The 18,319-nt window shown below is 36.3% G+C and overlaps 1 protein-coding gene across 1 annotated transcript in view; it reads left to right on the top strand.

Annotated features, from left to right (window-relative positions):
* Window positions 1-18,319, top strand: part of CUL4A (cullin 4A) — an 83,896-nt gene that overhangs the window by 30,558 nt on the left and 35,019 nt on the right. The window contains exons 4-9 of the mRNA XM_007942384.1: window positions 481-550; window positions 2,085-2,158; window positions 11,898-12,060; window positions 12,639-12,728; window positions 14,001-14,083; window positions 15,835-15,902. Of these exons, the coding sequence (XP_007940575.1) occupies window positions 481-550; window positions 2,085-2,158; window positions 11,898-12,060; window positions 12,639-12,728; window positions 14,001-14,083; window positions 15,835-15,902 (548 nt within the window). The remainder of the gene's footprint in view (window positions 1-480; window positions 551-2,084; window positions 2,159-11,897; window positions 12,061-12,638; window positions 12,729-14,000; window positions 14,084-15,834; window positions 15,903-18,319) is intronic.

Below are 18,319 nucleotides of genomic sequence, written 5' to 3'. Positions count from 1 at the left end.
TTACTAACTATTGAGACAACCACCAAGCTGTTTACAGTCTTCAAGAACTCAGATATGGGATTGCATTTAGTATATGCTCCTTGCAGAGTAGAGCTTTTAGTCCAGTCCAGCCACCCAAATCCATGGAGCTTAGTGACCTGGTTGGTAGTTGCAACTGGCAGGGATATGAAAGTAATCTGGCAGTGAAGTAAGTAATAAGAGAAGAAAGGGAAACTGGAAAGAGGGCTCAGAGAGAGAGTAATAAGAGATGAAAGAATTACATTCGAGGGAATGAAAGGTGAGTATAGGTAGGGTTTAAATACAACTAAAGTAATGAGATATGAAAATTAATAAAACAATACTTTTATGGCTTTTAAGTTTCTGGTCTTTTGATATTCTGATTACTAAATGATGTCTAGTATTGTATGGAGTTGAGGAGAATTAAAATTGCAATAACTAAATGGACAGTGTTTTTAAAGTTTTCCTTAGCAGGTTCTGCACAGACTCATTAGATAGTGTCTTGTTTTTAAAAAAGATTAACACATGCTGGCAAGATCATTGCAGACAAATGGTAAGCTTATTAATTTTTTCATTAATACTGGTTGTATATATGGGACAATCACTCCCTGAATTTTAATCGATACTGCTATTATTTCTATTCTTACTTAAGTATCTCGTCTTTGTCTTATTAAAGTATAGCTAGACAGGAAGGAGATTAAAATAGCCAGAAGTATGTATTCTCTTAATTCATCTGTCAGGTTTTTGTTTGTTTGTTTTGTTTTGTTTTTTAATCAAAACATATTTGCATCCATCTTCCCTTGCCTACCTTTGGCCAGATGTGAGCTGAGACATGGAATTTCTGTTCAGCATTCTATTATAAATCAAATGCAGTCATCTAACTCTGATAGAGTTAAACAGCAAAGTATCAAGCAAAGCAGGGAAGGTGAATTCCTTTGCTTGCTGTTCCTGAGTAAGGCTGGCTAATCACTTGGCTTTCAAACCAATCAGGGAGTTGACAGGGTGACAGTGAAGCACAAACTTTATCTGAGAGTGTCTATAAATTCTGGAATAGGTCTCTCCAAATTGTTCCTAATCCTAGTTACTCCTGATAATCAAGTCTGAACTTGAAAGCCTTAACTATAAAGTCTTGGACTTTATAGATGTATTGATTATAATTTGATTTTATGTATACAGAGTTTTAGTGCAGTCTGGCAGTTAATTACAAGTGAGAGAAAAGGTGTAGCTTTCCTAAAACCAAAAAAAAAAAAACCAAATTCACTGCCATTGAGTTGATTCTGACTCATAGCAACCCTCCTTGGGTTTCCAAGGTGGTATCTCTATGGAAGTAGATTGCCCAGTCTTCCTTCTGAGGAGTGGCTGGTGAGTTTGAACTGCCCGTCTTCTACACCACCAGAACTCCTAACTTTCCTAAGTAGGTTACATTATTTTGTTTTATAAATGAGGCAAGTAGGAGACAGTGAATGTGAGCTTGGTGTAGATACTGGAAAGAGATAAATACGTCTTTGTGATCCAGTTATTGAATATCTTGTTGGGAAGATTTTGTTTACATGTATAAGCAGATCTATTCAGTAAGGTGTAATAAGTTCAATGATGGAAATATTACAAGGTTACAGGGTACTGTGGTAGCATGATGAAAAGAGCAACTTTATTCCTCACTATTTAATACAAATACAGATAACCTTGCAAAATACAGTCAAGTATATTTAAATGGCCAAGAATCTCACAATAATGTAACAGGAACTGATTTTTAAAGAGTTTAAAGCACCACCAATCTAAGATATACCACATCAGTCAGGAAATAGCCAAAATTAAAAAGATGTACTTTCAGCTAAATGCTTTAAAATCTCTAAAGTCAGGGTTGCTGGATAAAAAAGATGATAAAAAAGTATAAGTATAGCAAGGGGAAAGATTAAATTTTAAAAATTATCACAGATGAGGGCCTTGGTGGGCAGCATCTTTGCATCAAGAGACAGGTATAAGTATAGTTAGATTTGACATGACTAGCATAGTTATCGTCAAAAGGTCTAATCTTAAATATTTGTTTTAAAAATATGTATAAACTTGTTTTCTTCTCTAATTTATAGATCATGATTAGAAGTATTTTCTTGTTTTTGGATCGCACTTATGTACTTCAAAATTCCATGCTTCCTTCTATATGGTGAGTGTTCCTAGTCTAGTATCACTGTATCTGCTACGGCAACTAAAAGTTTAAATGTGATCTGTATCTTCAGCTGGGTAATTTGATAAAATGTATATATACATTTGTCTCTGTCTTTTATTTTTTCTTGTGTTTTATGCCAGGCACAATCATTAATGAAAATGTTTGAGTCCAAGATAGATCTCTTAGACATGAAGTGCCCATGTTTCCAGTTAACCTGTAAGGGATAAAGGGGTAGAGCTCAGGAAATAGCAAGTTCTCTTACATTTTCCAATTTACATTGAGTTTCATAGCTAAGAAATTGAGGGGAGGGGGCTCCTGAGAAGTCCCAAACTCTGAAGCAGTCAGAATTATTCTGTGAGTCCACATTTCTTTAACTAGTGATGGCATTCAGCAGCAACAGTACATTTCAGAATAATCTGGAGTTAATGTCACACTGGTCACTTCTACTGTTAAGGGACTGAGGAACTGATTTACTCTACTCTGAGAAAGTCTACTAGCTGTTCATGAAACCACTGTTCTAAGTGCTTTAACATCTGCTGATTTACTTAATCCTCAGAACAGCTCTATAAAGGAGAACAGTTACGGTCCCTACTTAATAGGTGAAGAAACTGAGCCACAGAGAAGTTAAATAACTTTCTCTACCCCACAGCTGACAAGTGGCAGAGCTAAAATTGCTATGTAGACTGTAAAATCTCAGCTCTTAATCTATAAGCATAGTTGATAGCATAAGTGTCATGCAAACTACAAATGTTTATAGCATAAATAAGTTATACTGCCTCTAAATTTGTGTTAAAATGACAGTAGTATAATAAGAATCATGATTAAAATATGTGTGAGAAATGCACAGTAAATAAGCCCTTAACTCATCTCTGAGACAAAGGTGAGAAGTGGAAGAGGAGGAAGGAGTGAGGTTGAACTTTGTCTTCTTTTTTTTTTTTCTTGCCATTTTCATTTTGGGGTGCTCCCTGTTTGAGACCAGTTTTCTTAATAAAACTTTTCAGCTCTAGATGAGTCATTGATCAGATTTTTCTTTCAATAGGCTTATTTAAGCTATGTCTGGATGAAAATTTTTACAAAGAATAAAAATGAGAAAATCAGTTTTAAGTTTTACTCTCAATAGGCCCAGTAGCTAGGGGAAGACTAAAAAAAAGAAAGTGAGCTCTGAGTTTCCTTTGGAGAGGGTGACAGTTGCTATTCCATACCCTTTCTTCTGATTAGGGGCTGCAGACTCCAAATATGATGGAACTAGGCAGGTCACAGCTATCACTAAAGATGGTGGTGGGTAGGTAGGTGAACTTCTGAAGGAGCAACTTTGATGTAGGCCACAGGGTGTTGCCTAATCTTCTGTTGTTTGTTTGTTTTTTATTTATTTTTTGTTGTCGAGAATTGACCTAAGTTTTGAAGAATTAACAATAGTAGTAGGTAGATGGTGAAAAAGAAAAGAAGGATATAGAGAAAAGAAAACAAGTTCAAATGCAAGTATCACCTACTGTGGAAAATATAAGGACTACAATATGACTAGAGTATGTCCTCTTTGTGGGGAGAGTTGAAAGAAATGAAGCTGATGACAAACCCTGATGACTTTTGGTGGGAAGCCACTGAAAGGTTTTAAACTGAAAGTGACATGATGAGATTTATATTCTAGAAATATCATTCTTACAGCATTAATAAAGGGTATATTATATATAGCAAAGTAGGGTTTCAGTTGCCTAAGCAAGAACTGAGACATTTTCGGTAAATATGAAGAAAAGAATATTTAAAACTTACTCATATAGAGGTGAGGAGTCTTGGTGTACAAGTAAATGTAAAACTTGAGGGAGTAAGAGTCTAGGTTTACTCCTACATTTTTTAATTTGATTTCTGATTGGATGATAGTAGTGTTCATAGAAATAGAACATATTGGAAGATGCAGGGTATATTTGGGAAAGAAGAAAATAAATTGAGTTTGAGATACCCAGAAGAGAGATCTGGACTAAAGAGAGAGGGACAGATGTGAGAGTCATCAGAATTGTATTCCTGGGTGTAGAAGGAGTCACTTAGAAGTGTATGGATAGTAGTGATTTTCAACTTGCCAGTATGGCCCCTAGGAGCATTTGGAAGTTGGTAGGAGAGTTTTTTTTGGTTGCCATGTTGATTGAAGGAAACGACTAGTATTTGGAATCTAGGGCCAGGAATGTTAAATGTCCTACAATATATGATGATAAAGAACTGCTTTGCTCCAAATACCAATAATATTGAAAAACAATGATAAAGACTGAAAAAGAGAAGAGAGCAAAATTAATTCTTGTGGGGCACAGTACATACAGGGCAGGCTGGGCAGCCCCTGAGAAATACTAAAAAGTAACAGTGAGAAAAGTGAAAGGAAAGGGTAGAGAACTGTAATTAAAAGGAGGGGAGTATTTTAAGAAGGGAATGGTCACATATGTCAGATAAGACAGATTTCAGGTAGGAAATGCCTCAGAAGGATCCTTTGGATTATAGAACTAAGAAATTTTTAAGGACACTGATAAGGTACTAGAATAGAATGAGAGGGAGAACAGGAGTGGAAGGAAGTTAGGGGATTAAGATAGGGTTTTGTGTTTGTTTATTTCAGGTGAGAGACTTCTTTATGTTTAGAGGAGGAAAAGCCTCCTGGAGAAGGAGAGATCAAAGATACCCATGCAAGGGAATAATTGGTGGAGGGAGGGTTTTGACCAGGTGAGAGAAGAGGCAATTATAATCACAAGTGAAGGAAAAATGGGAGAGATTGCAGGACACTAAGGGAATTTTCACATGATGATTTTTTTTTTTTCCATTTGTGAATGAGGAAGTGCTAGGTAGGGAACCTTGAGGAAAGATGTAAAGATGGGCATGAGGACAATGGGAAGGAGTATAGACCAGGCACATGTAGGACTACCCTGCAGCAGTGAGATTCCTACAGAAATTGGAACCATGGTCTACATAGTTGTACAGTATTCTTCAGCAGCACCCTGAACAAAGAAGGAAAAAGTCAGGTGATGGATTTAGGAGCACTGGTGGCATGAACAGTTACGCACTCAGCTGCTAACTAAAAGGTTGGTAATTGGAACACTCCCATCAGCTCCACAGAAAAAAGACCTGGTGCTCTGCTTCTGTTAGGTGCCATCAAGTCAGTTTCGACTCACAGCAACCCTGTGTACAACATGATGAAACACTGCCTGGCCTGCGCCATCGTCACAGTCATTGCGTTTGAACCCATCATTGCAGCCACTGTGTCAATCCATCTCATTGAGGGTCTTCCCCTTTTTTGTAAGCATGATATCCTTCTCCAGGGAAGGGTCTGTCTTGATAACATGACCAAAATACCTGATGTGAAATGTGGCCATTCTCACTTCTAAGGAGCATTTGGGCTGTATTTCCAAAAGTTATTTGTTCATTCTTCTAGCAATCCATAGTATATTCAGTATTCTTCACCAATACCACAGTTCAAATGCATCAGTTCCTCTGTAGTCTTCCTTACTCATCACTCAGCTTTCATATGAATATGAGGCTATTGAAAATACCACAGCTTGGGTCAGGTGCACCTTAGTCTTCAGAGTGACATCTTTGCTCTTAAACACTTGAAAGAGGTCATCTGTAGCAGATTTGCCCAATACATACGTTTGATCTTTTGACCGTTGCTTCCATGGACATTGATTGTGCATCCAAGTAAAATGAAAACCTTAATGATTTCAGTCTTTTTTCCATTTATCATGAGGGTCCAGTTGTGAGGATTTTTTTTTCTTTATGTTGAAATGTAATCCATACTGAAGGCTATAGTCTTTTATGTTCATCAATAAGTGCTTCAAATATTCTTTGTTTTCAGCAAGCAAAGTTGTGTCATGTGCATATTTCAGGTTGTTAATAAGTCTTCCTCCAAACTGAATGCCACATTTTTTTTATAGTCCAGCTTCTCAGATTACTTGCACAACATACAGATTGAATAAGTATGGATGCAGCACATCTTTCTTGATTTTAAACCATGTAGTATCCCCTTGTTCCATTCAAACAACTGCCTCTTGGTCTATGTAAAAGTTCTTCATGAGCACAATTAAGTATTCTGGAATTCCCATTCTTTGCAATGTTATCCATAATTTGTTATGATCCATACAGTCAAATGCCTTTGCATAGCCAACAAAACACAGGTCAATATCTTTCTGGTATTCTTTGCTCTTAACTACGATCCATCTGACATCAGGAATATTCCTTGTTTCACATCCTCTTCTGAATCTGATTTGAATTTCTAGCAGTTCCCTGTCAATGTACTGTTATGACTGTTTTTTTATTATTTTCAGCCGAATTTTACTTGAGTATGATATTAATGATACTATTCGATAATTTCTGCATTCTGTTGGATCACCTTTCTTTGGAATAGGGACAGGTATGGATATCTTCCAGTTGGTTGTCCAGGTAGCTATGTTCCAAATTTCTTGGTATAAACAAGTGAGTGCCTCCAGCACTGCATCCATTTGTTGAAATGTCTCAGTGGATATTCCATCAGTTCTTGAACCCTTGTTCTACACTAACTCATTCAGTGCCTCTTGGACTTTTTTATTCAGTACCTTTGGTACTTGATCATATGTTCCCTCCTGAAATGGTTGAACATCGACCAATTCTTTTTGGTACAGTGGCTCTGTATATTCCTTCCATCTTCTTTTGATGCTTCCTATGTCATTCAGTATTTTTGCTCATAAACCCACTACCATCAAGTCATTTCCAACTTATGGTGCCCCCATTGGGTTTCCAAGGATGTAAATCCTTATGGAAGTAGATTGCTTCATCTTCCTCTCATGGAGAAGCTGGTGGGTTTGAACTGCTGACCTTCTGTTTAGCAACCAAATGCCTTACCCACTATGCCACCAGAGTACCTTATTTTGCTTGTAGAATCCTTCAGTAATGCAACTTAAGGCTTGGATTTTTCCTTCATTTCTTTCAGCTTGAAAAATGCCAAGCATATTCTTCCTCTTTGATTTTCCAACTGCAAGTCTTTGCACATTTCATTATAATTCTGTCTTGGTTCTCTCCTGTTGCTATAATATGCATACCACAAGTGGATGGCTTTAAGAAACAAGAATTTATTCTGTTACAGTTTAGGAGACTAAAAGTCTGAATTCAGAGTGCCAGTTCTAGCGGCTGAGTGAAGGTCCTTTGACCTTGGACTCAGCCTCTAGTTCCTGACCCACTGGAGCTGTGGGCAGTTCCTAATTGAGACAGCTAAGGCACCTCAGGCTGCTGAGGCTGATGAACCCAAGGTTGGCAGGTAAAATGGCATAATCCTAAGATAACAGGCAACATTCCAGAGTACTACTGATTCAGGTCTAGGAACAATCCCAAGATCAGCAGGCAGTGTGGAAGGCCACTGGTCAAGTCCAGGAACTGGAGATGAAGACTCAGCCAAATATAGGATCCAAATGTGCCAAAAATCTAGAGACCTTTCTCAAAGCTTCCCCATAAATACTGGAAGCAGGCCACACCCTGAAAGAACTAATTAGTTGCTCATAGCACATTCCACCATGCAGTTGATTACACCACATCCAGTGTCATCATGGGTAATAACTGTATCCAGCTGCCAAGCTGTTCAAAGTCATGGCCCAACCAAGCTGACACACAGCCTTAACCATCACAGATATTTTACTTTGTCCTCTTGAGCTACCCTTTGAAATCTTCTGTTCAGCTCTTTTCCTTCATCATTTCTTCCATTTGCTTTAGCTACTTACCATTCGAGAGTAAGTTTCAGAGTCTCCTCTGACATCCATTTTGGTCTTTTCTTTCTGTCTTGTCTTTGTAATGACCTTTTGCTTTCTTCATGTATGATGTCCTTGATGTCATCCCGCAACTCATCTGGTTTTTGGTCACTGGTGTTCACTGCATAAGATCTGTTCTTCAGATGGTCTCTAAATTCAGGTATGATTGAGGTCTCTAGTGCCTAAGGCATCTGACTGCTAACCAGAAGGCTGACAGCTCAAACCCACCAGGCACTCCTTGGAAGAAAGATAGGGCAATCTACTTCCATAGTGATACTGCCTTGGAAACCCATGGAGGGGTTGCTGTGCGTCGCATCCGACTCATGGCAGTGAGTTTGATTTTTTGGTTTTTTGTTTTGGCTCTTGTGGACTTGTTTTAATTTTTTTCAACTAAAACTTAAATTTGAAAATGAGCAATTGATAGTCTGTTCCACAGTAAGTCCCTGGCCTTGTTCTGACTGATTATATTGAGCGTCTACATCATCTCTTTCCACAGATATAGTTGATTTGATTCCTGTGTATTCTGTCTGTAAAATCTCCCATTTATGTTGTTGCAAAAAGGTATTTGCAATGAATAAGTCGTTGGTCTTAGAAAATTCTATCATACGAACCCTGGCATCATTTCTGTCACCAAGGCCATATTTTCCAACCACTAATCCTTCTTTGTTTCTAACTTTCACATTCCAATCACCAGTAATTATGCATCTTGGTAGCATGTTTGGTTAATTTCAGACAGCGTAAGTTGGTAAAAATTCTCAATTTCTTCATCTTTGGCTTTAGTAGTTGGTGCATAAATTTGAATAATAATAGTATTAAGTGGTCTTCCTTGTAGGCATATGGATATTATCCTATCACTGACAGCATAGTACTTCAGGATAAATCTTGAAATGTTCTTTTTATCAACGAACGTAACACCTTTCCTCTTTACTTTGTCATTCCCAGTGTAGTAGACAATGTGTTTGTCTGATTCAGAATGGCCAGTACCAGTCCATTTCAGCTCATTGATGCTTAGAATATCAGTTTTTATTCATTACATTTCGTTTTTGACAACTTCAAACTTTTTTAGATTATGTACTTCATACATTCCACTTTCTGATTATTAATGGATGTTTGTAGCTGTTTCTTCTCATTTTGAGTCATGCTCCATCAGCAAATGAAAGTTCTAAAAGTTTTATTCCATTCATGTCACTTAGGTTGCCTCTACTTTGAGGAGGCTGTTCTTCCTAGTCTTGTTTTGAGTGCCTTCCAACCTGAGAGGATTATTTTCCAGCACTGTATCAGACAGTGTTTCACTGCTATTCATAAGGTTTTCAGTGACAATATTTTCAGAAGTAGACCACTCTTCTTTCTTCCTAGTCTGTCTTAGTCTGGAAGCTCCACTGAAACTTAGGTACCCTGAGTGCCCTGCTAGTATTTGAAATACCGAAAGCATAGGTTCCAGCATCACAGCAACATGCAGGCCACCACAGCATGATGGACTGACAGATGAGTGGTAGCTAGAAAGATTACAGCTAAAAAAAACCCTACGGGGCAGTTCTGCTCTGTCACATGGGGTAACAATGAGTCAAAACCAACTCGACAGCACCTAATAACAACAACGAAAGGCTTTGCTGGGTAAGTTTAGTAGTTTGTGGCAGGACAAGAAAATAGGACAGTTGAGGAGGGTATCGGTGTGAAAATGATGAAAGTGATGGATCATGTGTAAACTGTAGGTAGGTATGAATGGAAGTGAGGCCAGGTAGACTGAGATGTTGGTAAAAATTACAGAGGTCAATGAACTGAATGTATTAATGCGGTGGTTTTTGTTAGCTGCCATTGAATCGGACCCCAACTCATAGCAACCCCTTGCACAATGGATTGGACCGTTTTGCTCCATAGGGTTCTTGAGGGCTGATTATTTCACCGGTAGATCAATGAGTCTTTCTTTTGAGCCCATCATAGCCCAGAAGCTCCACTGAAATCTGTTCAGTATCATAGCAACATGCAATCCTCCACTGACACATGAAAGGTGGCTGCACTAGAGGTGCACTGACTGAGAATCAAACCTGGACCTTTCTTAAGAAAGGGGAGAATTCTATTACTGAAGATCACTGCTCCCTCTTCTTAATGGGGTAGAATAGTAATAATAAACATTTACTAAGCACTGATTATACACCTGGCACTGTTTTGAAATGTTTTACAAGTCTAAATGCATCTAATCCCCCTGGAACAAAATTTAAAAACATAAAAAAAGACCAGGTTTATTGGTCAGATAGAGACTGGTAAAACCCCAAGACTATGGCCCCTAGTCACTCTTCAGGCCCAGAATTGAACTCACTCTTGAGGCATAACTCTCAACCAAACCATAGACAAGCCTAGAAGCCAAATAGCTACACCAGGGAGATGCACTCCTTAAAACAATCAACCACTTGAAATCAGAAGGGTAGCATTTGCACAGGGAGAAAGGTAAGGAGGCAGGAATGCATAGGCAAGAAGGACACAGGGAAAGGGTAGCCACAGGGAGGAAGTGTAAGGAAAGCTGTTACACTGCAGGGAATGTAGCCATTGTCACAAAACAGAACATGTATGAACTGTTGATTGTAAAACGAATCTGCTTTGTAAAGTAAGTTTTACCCAAATCACAATAAAATGTTAAATAAAAATATATTTAATGCTCACTTTACAGGTTTACATTAATCTATTGATAATCCCCATTTTGTAGGTAAAGAGGCACAGAGGTTCCTTGCCCAAGGTCATATAACAAGCAAGTAGTAAAGCCAGGATTCAAACCCAGGCAGTCTGGCTCTTAGAACCTGCATGTTTAACCACCATAGTTTATTGCCTCCATATTGTGATTTATAGATTATATTTGAAGTATATGGAAGCTCATACATTTGGCATGTTCAAGGAACATAGAAATGTTTATTATGGTTTCAGTGTACAGTTTATGGGAGAAGTGGCTAGAAATCTGCCTTTTGAGAAGTTAGATTTTAACTATAGACTTCCAAGAACCCTATATGCAGCCTACCTACCTCTCAGGCACTACTGTCCCCTCCCCATTCCACCATGCCCCTAAAATGCCAATTCAGCATTTCTGATAAAAAGGAAAGAAAAAAGAAACTCTCTGCCATCGAGTCAATCCCGACTCATAGCGACCCTTCTGTGGGTTTCTGAGAGGGCATCTCCATAGAACTAGAATGCCCAATCTTCCATCTGAGGAGTGGTTGGTGGGTTTGAACTGCCAGCCTTCTGGTTAGCAGTTAGATGCCTTAGGCACTACACCACCAGAGCATATGCCCATGTATTTTTTATCCAGCCCCCTCCCCTTCAATAGAGTTAGGCAATGAGGGAACCTGCAGAAGTTTTCAAGCACAACATAGAGTAACATCACAGCACACAGTGACTTTTTTTTTTTTTTTCAGGAAGCTGAATTACCTTCCTAAATTAAAAGATTGGTTTTTGTTTGTTTGTTTGTTTTATTTTGGTAATGACTTAAGGAAGTATAATGAACTCTTACAGTCACATTTCAAATTATTTTCTCCAGTGGAAAGGACAAATATAGGAGGGTACCAAAAGATCTGAAGAAAAAAGAGGATTTGCTGGATGAAAGAGCACCAGTAGAAGGATAATAAAATGGAAAAGAAAAGAACACTTGAGTGGCTAGTAAAGGGTGTGGAACAGGAGTGGGGATAGTTCTAAAATCCTTTAGCATCTGTAATCACTCACCCATGAAGGATGGTGTGAACCATGAGCTAAAGATAAGCAGATTTTTATGTTACATAGACTTAATTTTCTTATGATAGTTTGCCTCACCTACTCCAGAAAAATAGCACAGCTTTGTTTAAGGAAAGAAATATAAGGCATACTAAACTTGGGGGGGTGGGGGGAACTTGGCAGTTAGAGAATTAGCAAATCAACTTTTTTTTTTTTTTGATGGTAGTACAGCTGGAGCTTTACCTAAAACTTCTAAAGTGTGAAACTAAAATATATTTTTTTATTTTTTACTGTTTGTACAGGGATATGGGATTAGAACTATTTAGGAACCATATTATAAGTGATAAAATGGTTCAGAGTAAAACTATTGATGGTATTCTTCTATTAATCGAACGAGAGAGAAATGGTGAAGCTGTGGATAGAAGTCTATTGCGAAGTCTACTGAGTATGCTTTCTGACCTTCAGGTAAATATCTTACTATGCTAAATGTCCTAATAATAATTTCCTACAGTTTATAAGGAAAAAAACTTGAATTCTTGCCTAACTCCTTACACCAAAATAAGTGGTGTTTCAAAGATTTAAATATAAAAACAAAATCTTGAAAATATGGAAGACGTTTTAATCACTGAGGGAACAACTCTCAACTCTAAACCAATAGCCATAAGAGGAAAGATTGATAAATAAGACTACGTAAAAATAGAAATTTCCTCAATGAAAAAATACCATAAACAAAGACCAGTCAGGTAAAAGACAAAGGTTTAAATTCTTTAATATATAGAAAGGTGCTGCAGACACAGACCCAATAATACTCCATAGAAAAATGTACAGATGACCTGAAGCAGCAGTTCTACAGAAAAGCATATGCACATAGATAGTGGGTCTGCCTCACTGTTCAACTGAATCTGTCTATAAAGTTTCAGTCAGCTTCTTAATACCGGGAACTGCAGAAGTATGGAGTGACAGCCCTCATGTATTAGGATGCATTAGCACTTTAAAATACGTGTTTCTTTTCTGTAATCAGTAAATGACTCCTCATTTCTTAGGTGTATAAAGATTCATTTGAACTGAAATTTTTGGAAGAAACTAATTGTTTATATGCTGCAGAAGGCCAAAGATTAATGCAAGAAAGAGAGGTGAGAGTGCATGGTTTTCTGAATTGCCTTATTTCATTTCTGTAGATGTGCATATAGGTGTCAGTTTCTAAATGTTTGTCTTTTCACACAGTTAAGAACATTTTATTGAAAATCTTCTGAAGGCTACAGTCTACTGAAATCTTACTTAATTTCTTTAACTTAAAAAACTATTGCTTCCAAAGTGGGAAGAGAGCTGTTGCATTGTGGGAAATTGCAGTCAATGTCATGAGAGAAAGTGTTTGTGAACTGGTATATTGAAAATTAATTTTCTCTGTAAACTTTCACCCAAATCACAATAAAAATTAAAAAGAAAAAATTATTGCCTTCCAATAAAAAGCCAATAAGATAGTTTCTGAAAGTGTGTAAAAACTCAAATTCAAGCAAGAGGATAGGAGATAAATACTAAATAGAAAGAAAAATTGAACACATCAAGTATTCTCATCTGTGAAAAGCATCCAAAAAAATTTCCTAAATAACGTGCTATAAACCAAAAAAAAATCTTAATGACCAATTTTCCGGGTATTAGAGCATAATCCTCCTAAGATAGACCATAAGAACTTATTACCCAGATATCTCTTGTTAATGCACAGGATGGACTCCAGCCATTAGTTCCATAATCCTAATTTTGGAGAGCAAGTTTTATGTCAGGTACTTGGCATGGCTCCAGCCAATCAGATTGGAACCTTTAAAGACCAATGCCATAGGAACTTTCTTGTGTTGTCAAGTGTATGTAAGTGAAATGTATTATGAGCTTTCCAGAGGCCACGTTGTGTGGTGTCTCCAAATGAAGACCCAACCTGTTGTTTATATTTTCTTGCTGATCCCAGCTGTTGGACAGGAGAGGAATTGCTGTTAAGCTTCTATATCCTCTAACCCAAGTGCGATTGCTCACATTCCTGTGGAACTCCATTGATGAAGGAACATTGTGGCATCAACCCAATTCTTATTAACAGCGTACAAGAATAAAATGCTACCTTTGTGTTAATTCTAGAGATTACTTTTAATTTCTAGAATTAAGTTGAAGGAAAAGTTCTACTGCATATTCCTTCTCTCTCACTCTGTTTTTCTCTCACTCATTCACACACACACACACTCCATTTTATACCCTACAACCCCCTCCCTTCCCAAATTAATCTTTATTAATATTTGTCTTGTACATGTATTTTGGGTTTGTGGGCAGGGATTGTTTAATTTTATAAGCAAAACCTAATTTTTGAGCTTGGTTATTTAAGAATCTTTGTTACTAAAGTGTCTAAATGTTTTGTTTGAAAGGTTCCAGAATATCTTAACCATGTAAGTAAACGTTTAGAAGAAGAAGGAGACCGAGTAATCACATATTTAGACCACAGTACACAGTAAGTACTACATGTTTATTTAGTTTTTGTTATTTTACTGGAGATAAAACCTTTTCCTAGCTCCTGAAATAAATAGGATCTTAGTAGATTAATTCAGTATTATCTAAAAGTATTTTTATTCCAGCATATATTATATATACTACTTGTATTATTCAGCTTTGTAAGTTATATTTTTACTAAGTGCTGTGTTACAAAATTTTGTCCAAAGAAAGTAATTCAGGCTGGAATCTTTGGGTTATTAGACAAAAGAAATTGTACTTACATTAAGGGATAAAATTGAATATTGGTTAATTTTGATTTTTAACTTTTTATGAGACACCTAGTAAAGCTCTAAATTTTGTTTATGATACTCAATCATATTATTTTCTCTTTTCATCTAATTATTTTTTTTCCTCTAAACCTGAGGTTGATATGTAGCTAGGATAATAGAAAAGGGAGAAATTATGTATTTGTGTTCTGGCCTAGAATATTTATTCAAACAATAAGAGGTAAGAGCAGAAGCAAAGGAGAAAAGAGAGATTAAAATGATAGAATATGCAAAACTTGTTGACTCATTGGTTTGATGGACGAAGGGGACAGACAAGATGAAATAAAGGGGCAAAATTATGACAGGAAAGAAAAGATGAAATTGCTTTAAAAAAAAAAAAAAAAAAAACTCACTGCTGTTGAGTTGGATCCGACTCATAGCGACCCCTCCTTGGATTTCCAAGACGGTATCACTATGGAAGTAGATTGCCCAATCTTCCCAGGAGTGGCTGGTGGCTTTGAACCGCCAGTCTTTGGTTAGCAATGAGATACTTTAGGCACTATGCCACAAAAGGCATATTGAATTTGATAAGCCTATGGGAACTCCAGATTCTCCAGATAAATGATGGTTGAGCTGAAGCCACAAGATTATTCAGAGATTATATGGGATATGCTTGACTGGGGAGTGGAAGAAGAGGAGGCCATGAGAGAGATTGAGAACAAATAACCAGAGATGGAAGAAGGAATATAGGAGAGAATAGAGTCATAAAAGTCAAATGAATGATATTTTAAGAAGAAAATGATAAGTAGTGGCAGATAATGCCAATAAGTAAGGATAAAGTCTTTGTTGGTTTTGATCGTGAGTAACCTTTATAGGAAAAAACCCATAGGCCCTAAATAACCTTTCTTAGATTTTCATTCCTGTAAAAAATTAATATTTGAAGATCTGCTGTATTTTTCTATGAATGTTATTTTTGGATAGTATTATTCTCTTTATATGTGTGAAATTCAAAAACAGGCCAAATTAGACAGTGTATACGTTCGAGATACAAGGAGAAACAAAGACCGAAGGTTTGAATTCTAAGGTGAAAAGATAATAACAGAAAATTTTCACAATCTTATCAAACCTGTGGGTCACGTGAGCCCTGTATTTTAGTAATAATTGTACCTTAGAGATGAACATAATGATCACCACTGATACCAGATTGAAGTGTTCAGCATGCTCTTTAGGGGTTCTAGAATCTGCTCTCAAATTTCTGTCTGCAATTCAGGAAACTGTCAGCAAGTGATAGTAATGCTGTATTATGGAGGGCAAAACTTAACATTCAAAAAATAAATAGAGCCTAAATGCCAACTACCAACAAAGTTCAAGGCAATCTACTTTTATTCAAAGATATGCTTGCCTTTCTGCTGGTGTCGTTTTCCACTGGAGCTGTTGATCCATTTGTATTACACAGTTTGCAAAGAGTAAATCATCTGATGCTTACTCTTTTTGCCTTTTATAGGAAACCACTAATTGCTTGTGTGGAGAAACAGCTCTTAGGAGAACATTTAACAGCAATTCTGCAGAAAGGTAAATTTTCCTAACTCTTGTATAAGTTAAACTGAATGATTGTTCTTAAATTGTTAGGAAACAAAGTGAAACATAGTATATAGCAATATAAGGACATTTGTTATTTTAATGAGATAATTAAAAAATCTTTTCTAATAATCATATTAGTCATTGAGAGAAAAAATCTTGAAAGAGTTTTAGTGAGGAAAATAGTGAAGTGTGTCTGCTAGAACTACAGTTTACTGCTAAAGTCACAATACTATCTAGGCTGAAAGATCCTAAGAGATCCTCTAGACTACAAATATACTTGGAAACCTAGATGCCAGGCTAAAGGGCCTTCTGCCACCCTGATTGTACAAATGGATTTCCAGCTTGAATACTTACAGTAATACTTGTTTTCCTTTATTTTATCATTTATCATGTAAACTCTGACAGTACAGATAATGATCAAAGAGCTTTTGCTAATATAAATAGGTATACTTATTCAAAGCTATCACATTTCTTTGAAAATTTATTTAACTGTGTTGAATACCCTTGTGAATGTACTATTAGTTGAGCTACCAAATATGTGGCCTCCTTAAGCATGAGTATACTTTTCTATCCCAATTATCTTTGAAAAACAAGCAAACAGAAAAGAGAATACATAATATTGATAATTGTACAGTTTTAACTTACACTTTACATTTGTTAATAATAATAGTAAAACTTTGTTAAAGACAAATTCAAACATTGGTGCTTTGGAACACCACTGAGACGCTTCTTATATCCCACACTTTCAAAGTTTACATTGATATGTTCAACTCGATCTACATCCTTTTTCAATTTAGTCTTCAAAATGCTCTTAATTCTCTTAAAATTGTAACGAGGATATTCTAACCTTTTGTAGCCCTTTAGTGCTTTAATGGCCCTTTCCAAAGCTGTTAGGTAATGTTACCATTTGGAAGTCATTTTAAATGTCTTTGAAAACTGGTAGAGCTCTAGTGATGCTGTGGTTAAAGCATTTGGCTGCTAACCAAAAGGTAGGCAGTTTGAATCCATCAGCCATTCTGCAATAGAAAGATGAGGCAATCTGCTTCTGTAAAGATTTATAGCCTTGGAAACCCTATTGGAGCAGTTCTACTCTGGCCTATAGGGCCGCTGTGAGTCAGAATTGACTTGACAGCAGTGGGTTTTTTTGGTTTTGGAAACTACAGGATCTTTTTTATGCTATTGGAAAATAAAAGGTTTAGTTTTGGGAGGGCTCTAAATAGTACCCAGATATATTCTGGTTTAGGTTCTACATTGGCAGATAATAGTATTATTGTCTCTAATGAATTATTTAAAATTGGGACATCTAAGTGAAACCTGAAAGAAGCCAAAAGGGAAGAGAATTAACATTATTGAGCATCTACTATTATAAAGTACTGTATTTCATGTTAATGTCTTTCAATCATAGAACAATCCTATGATACGATTAATCTTCATTTTAAAAATAAGAAAACTGAGGCTCAAGAAAGCTTGATATCAGTACCCCAAATCACATAGCTTATAAGTTGCAAAACCATGATTCAAATCTGGATATATTTTTTCTATTATTCCACACTGAAACTTATATATAAGTGATGTATTTTTACATAATTGAGATCTTCACTTACTGTCCACTATAAAAATAAATGCATTTAGAGTTTGTATTAGATTTTTTTAAAAACAGTCACTTTACAAAAAAATTTTCCAGAAAATAGTAGAAATTTGCATAAATTATTTTAACACATACTTTGATAAGTAAAGTTGTTTCAAGAAAATAGTAAATTATATATACGTAAAGGCTTATTCTAAATTATTTTACAGGCATTTAAAAAGTAAAAAGCTTTTAATTTTTTAAGAAGATATTTAGGATTTCAATAAGATAAATTACAAAATTAAAAGTTACTTGATATTTTACAGTAATAAAATTTAAAAAATTATTTACATAAGTAGATGAAAACATAATTTAGAGAAATACCTAGCATTTGGAGGTCTTGGTAAGGATTCATAATTATAATTATAATACCACCATGCATTTTAAAACTACCTGTGTTCATTTCCTAGTACTGCCATATCTATTACCATAAACTGGGTCACTTAACACAACAGAAATTAATTCTCTCACATTTCAGGAGGCCAGAAGTTGAAATGAAGGTGTTGGCAGGGTTTGTTCTTTCTGGAGGCTCTGAGGGAGAAACCATCCCCTGCCTTTCTCCTAATGGTTGCCAGCAATCCTTGGTATTTCTTGACTTATAGGCACATCACTCCATCTTCACATTGCCATCTTCTCTATGTATCTGTTTTCCTCTCTTTTTCTTACAATGACACTAGTCATTAGATGTAGGGCCTACCCAAATCCAGTATGACCTCATCTTAACTAATTATATCTATAAGGACCCTATTTCCAAATAAGGGTCATATTTTGAAGTTGCAAA

Source organism: Orycteropus afer, unplaced genomic scaffold (genome assembly GCF_000298275.1).
Source record: "Orycteropus afer afer isolate SDZICR_OR568_19922 unplaced genomic scaffold, OryAfe1.0 scaffold00089, whole genome shotgun sequence".
Classification (NCBI taxonomy): Eukaryota; Metazoa; Chordata; class Mammalia; order Tubulidentata; family Orycteropodidae; genus Orycteropus; species Orycteropus afer.
Note: the sequence above shows the minus strand (reverse complement) of the source record. Positions and strands in the feature narration are given on the sequence as shown.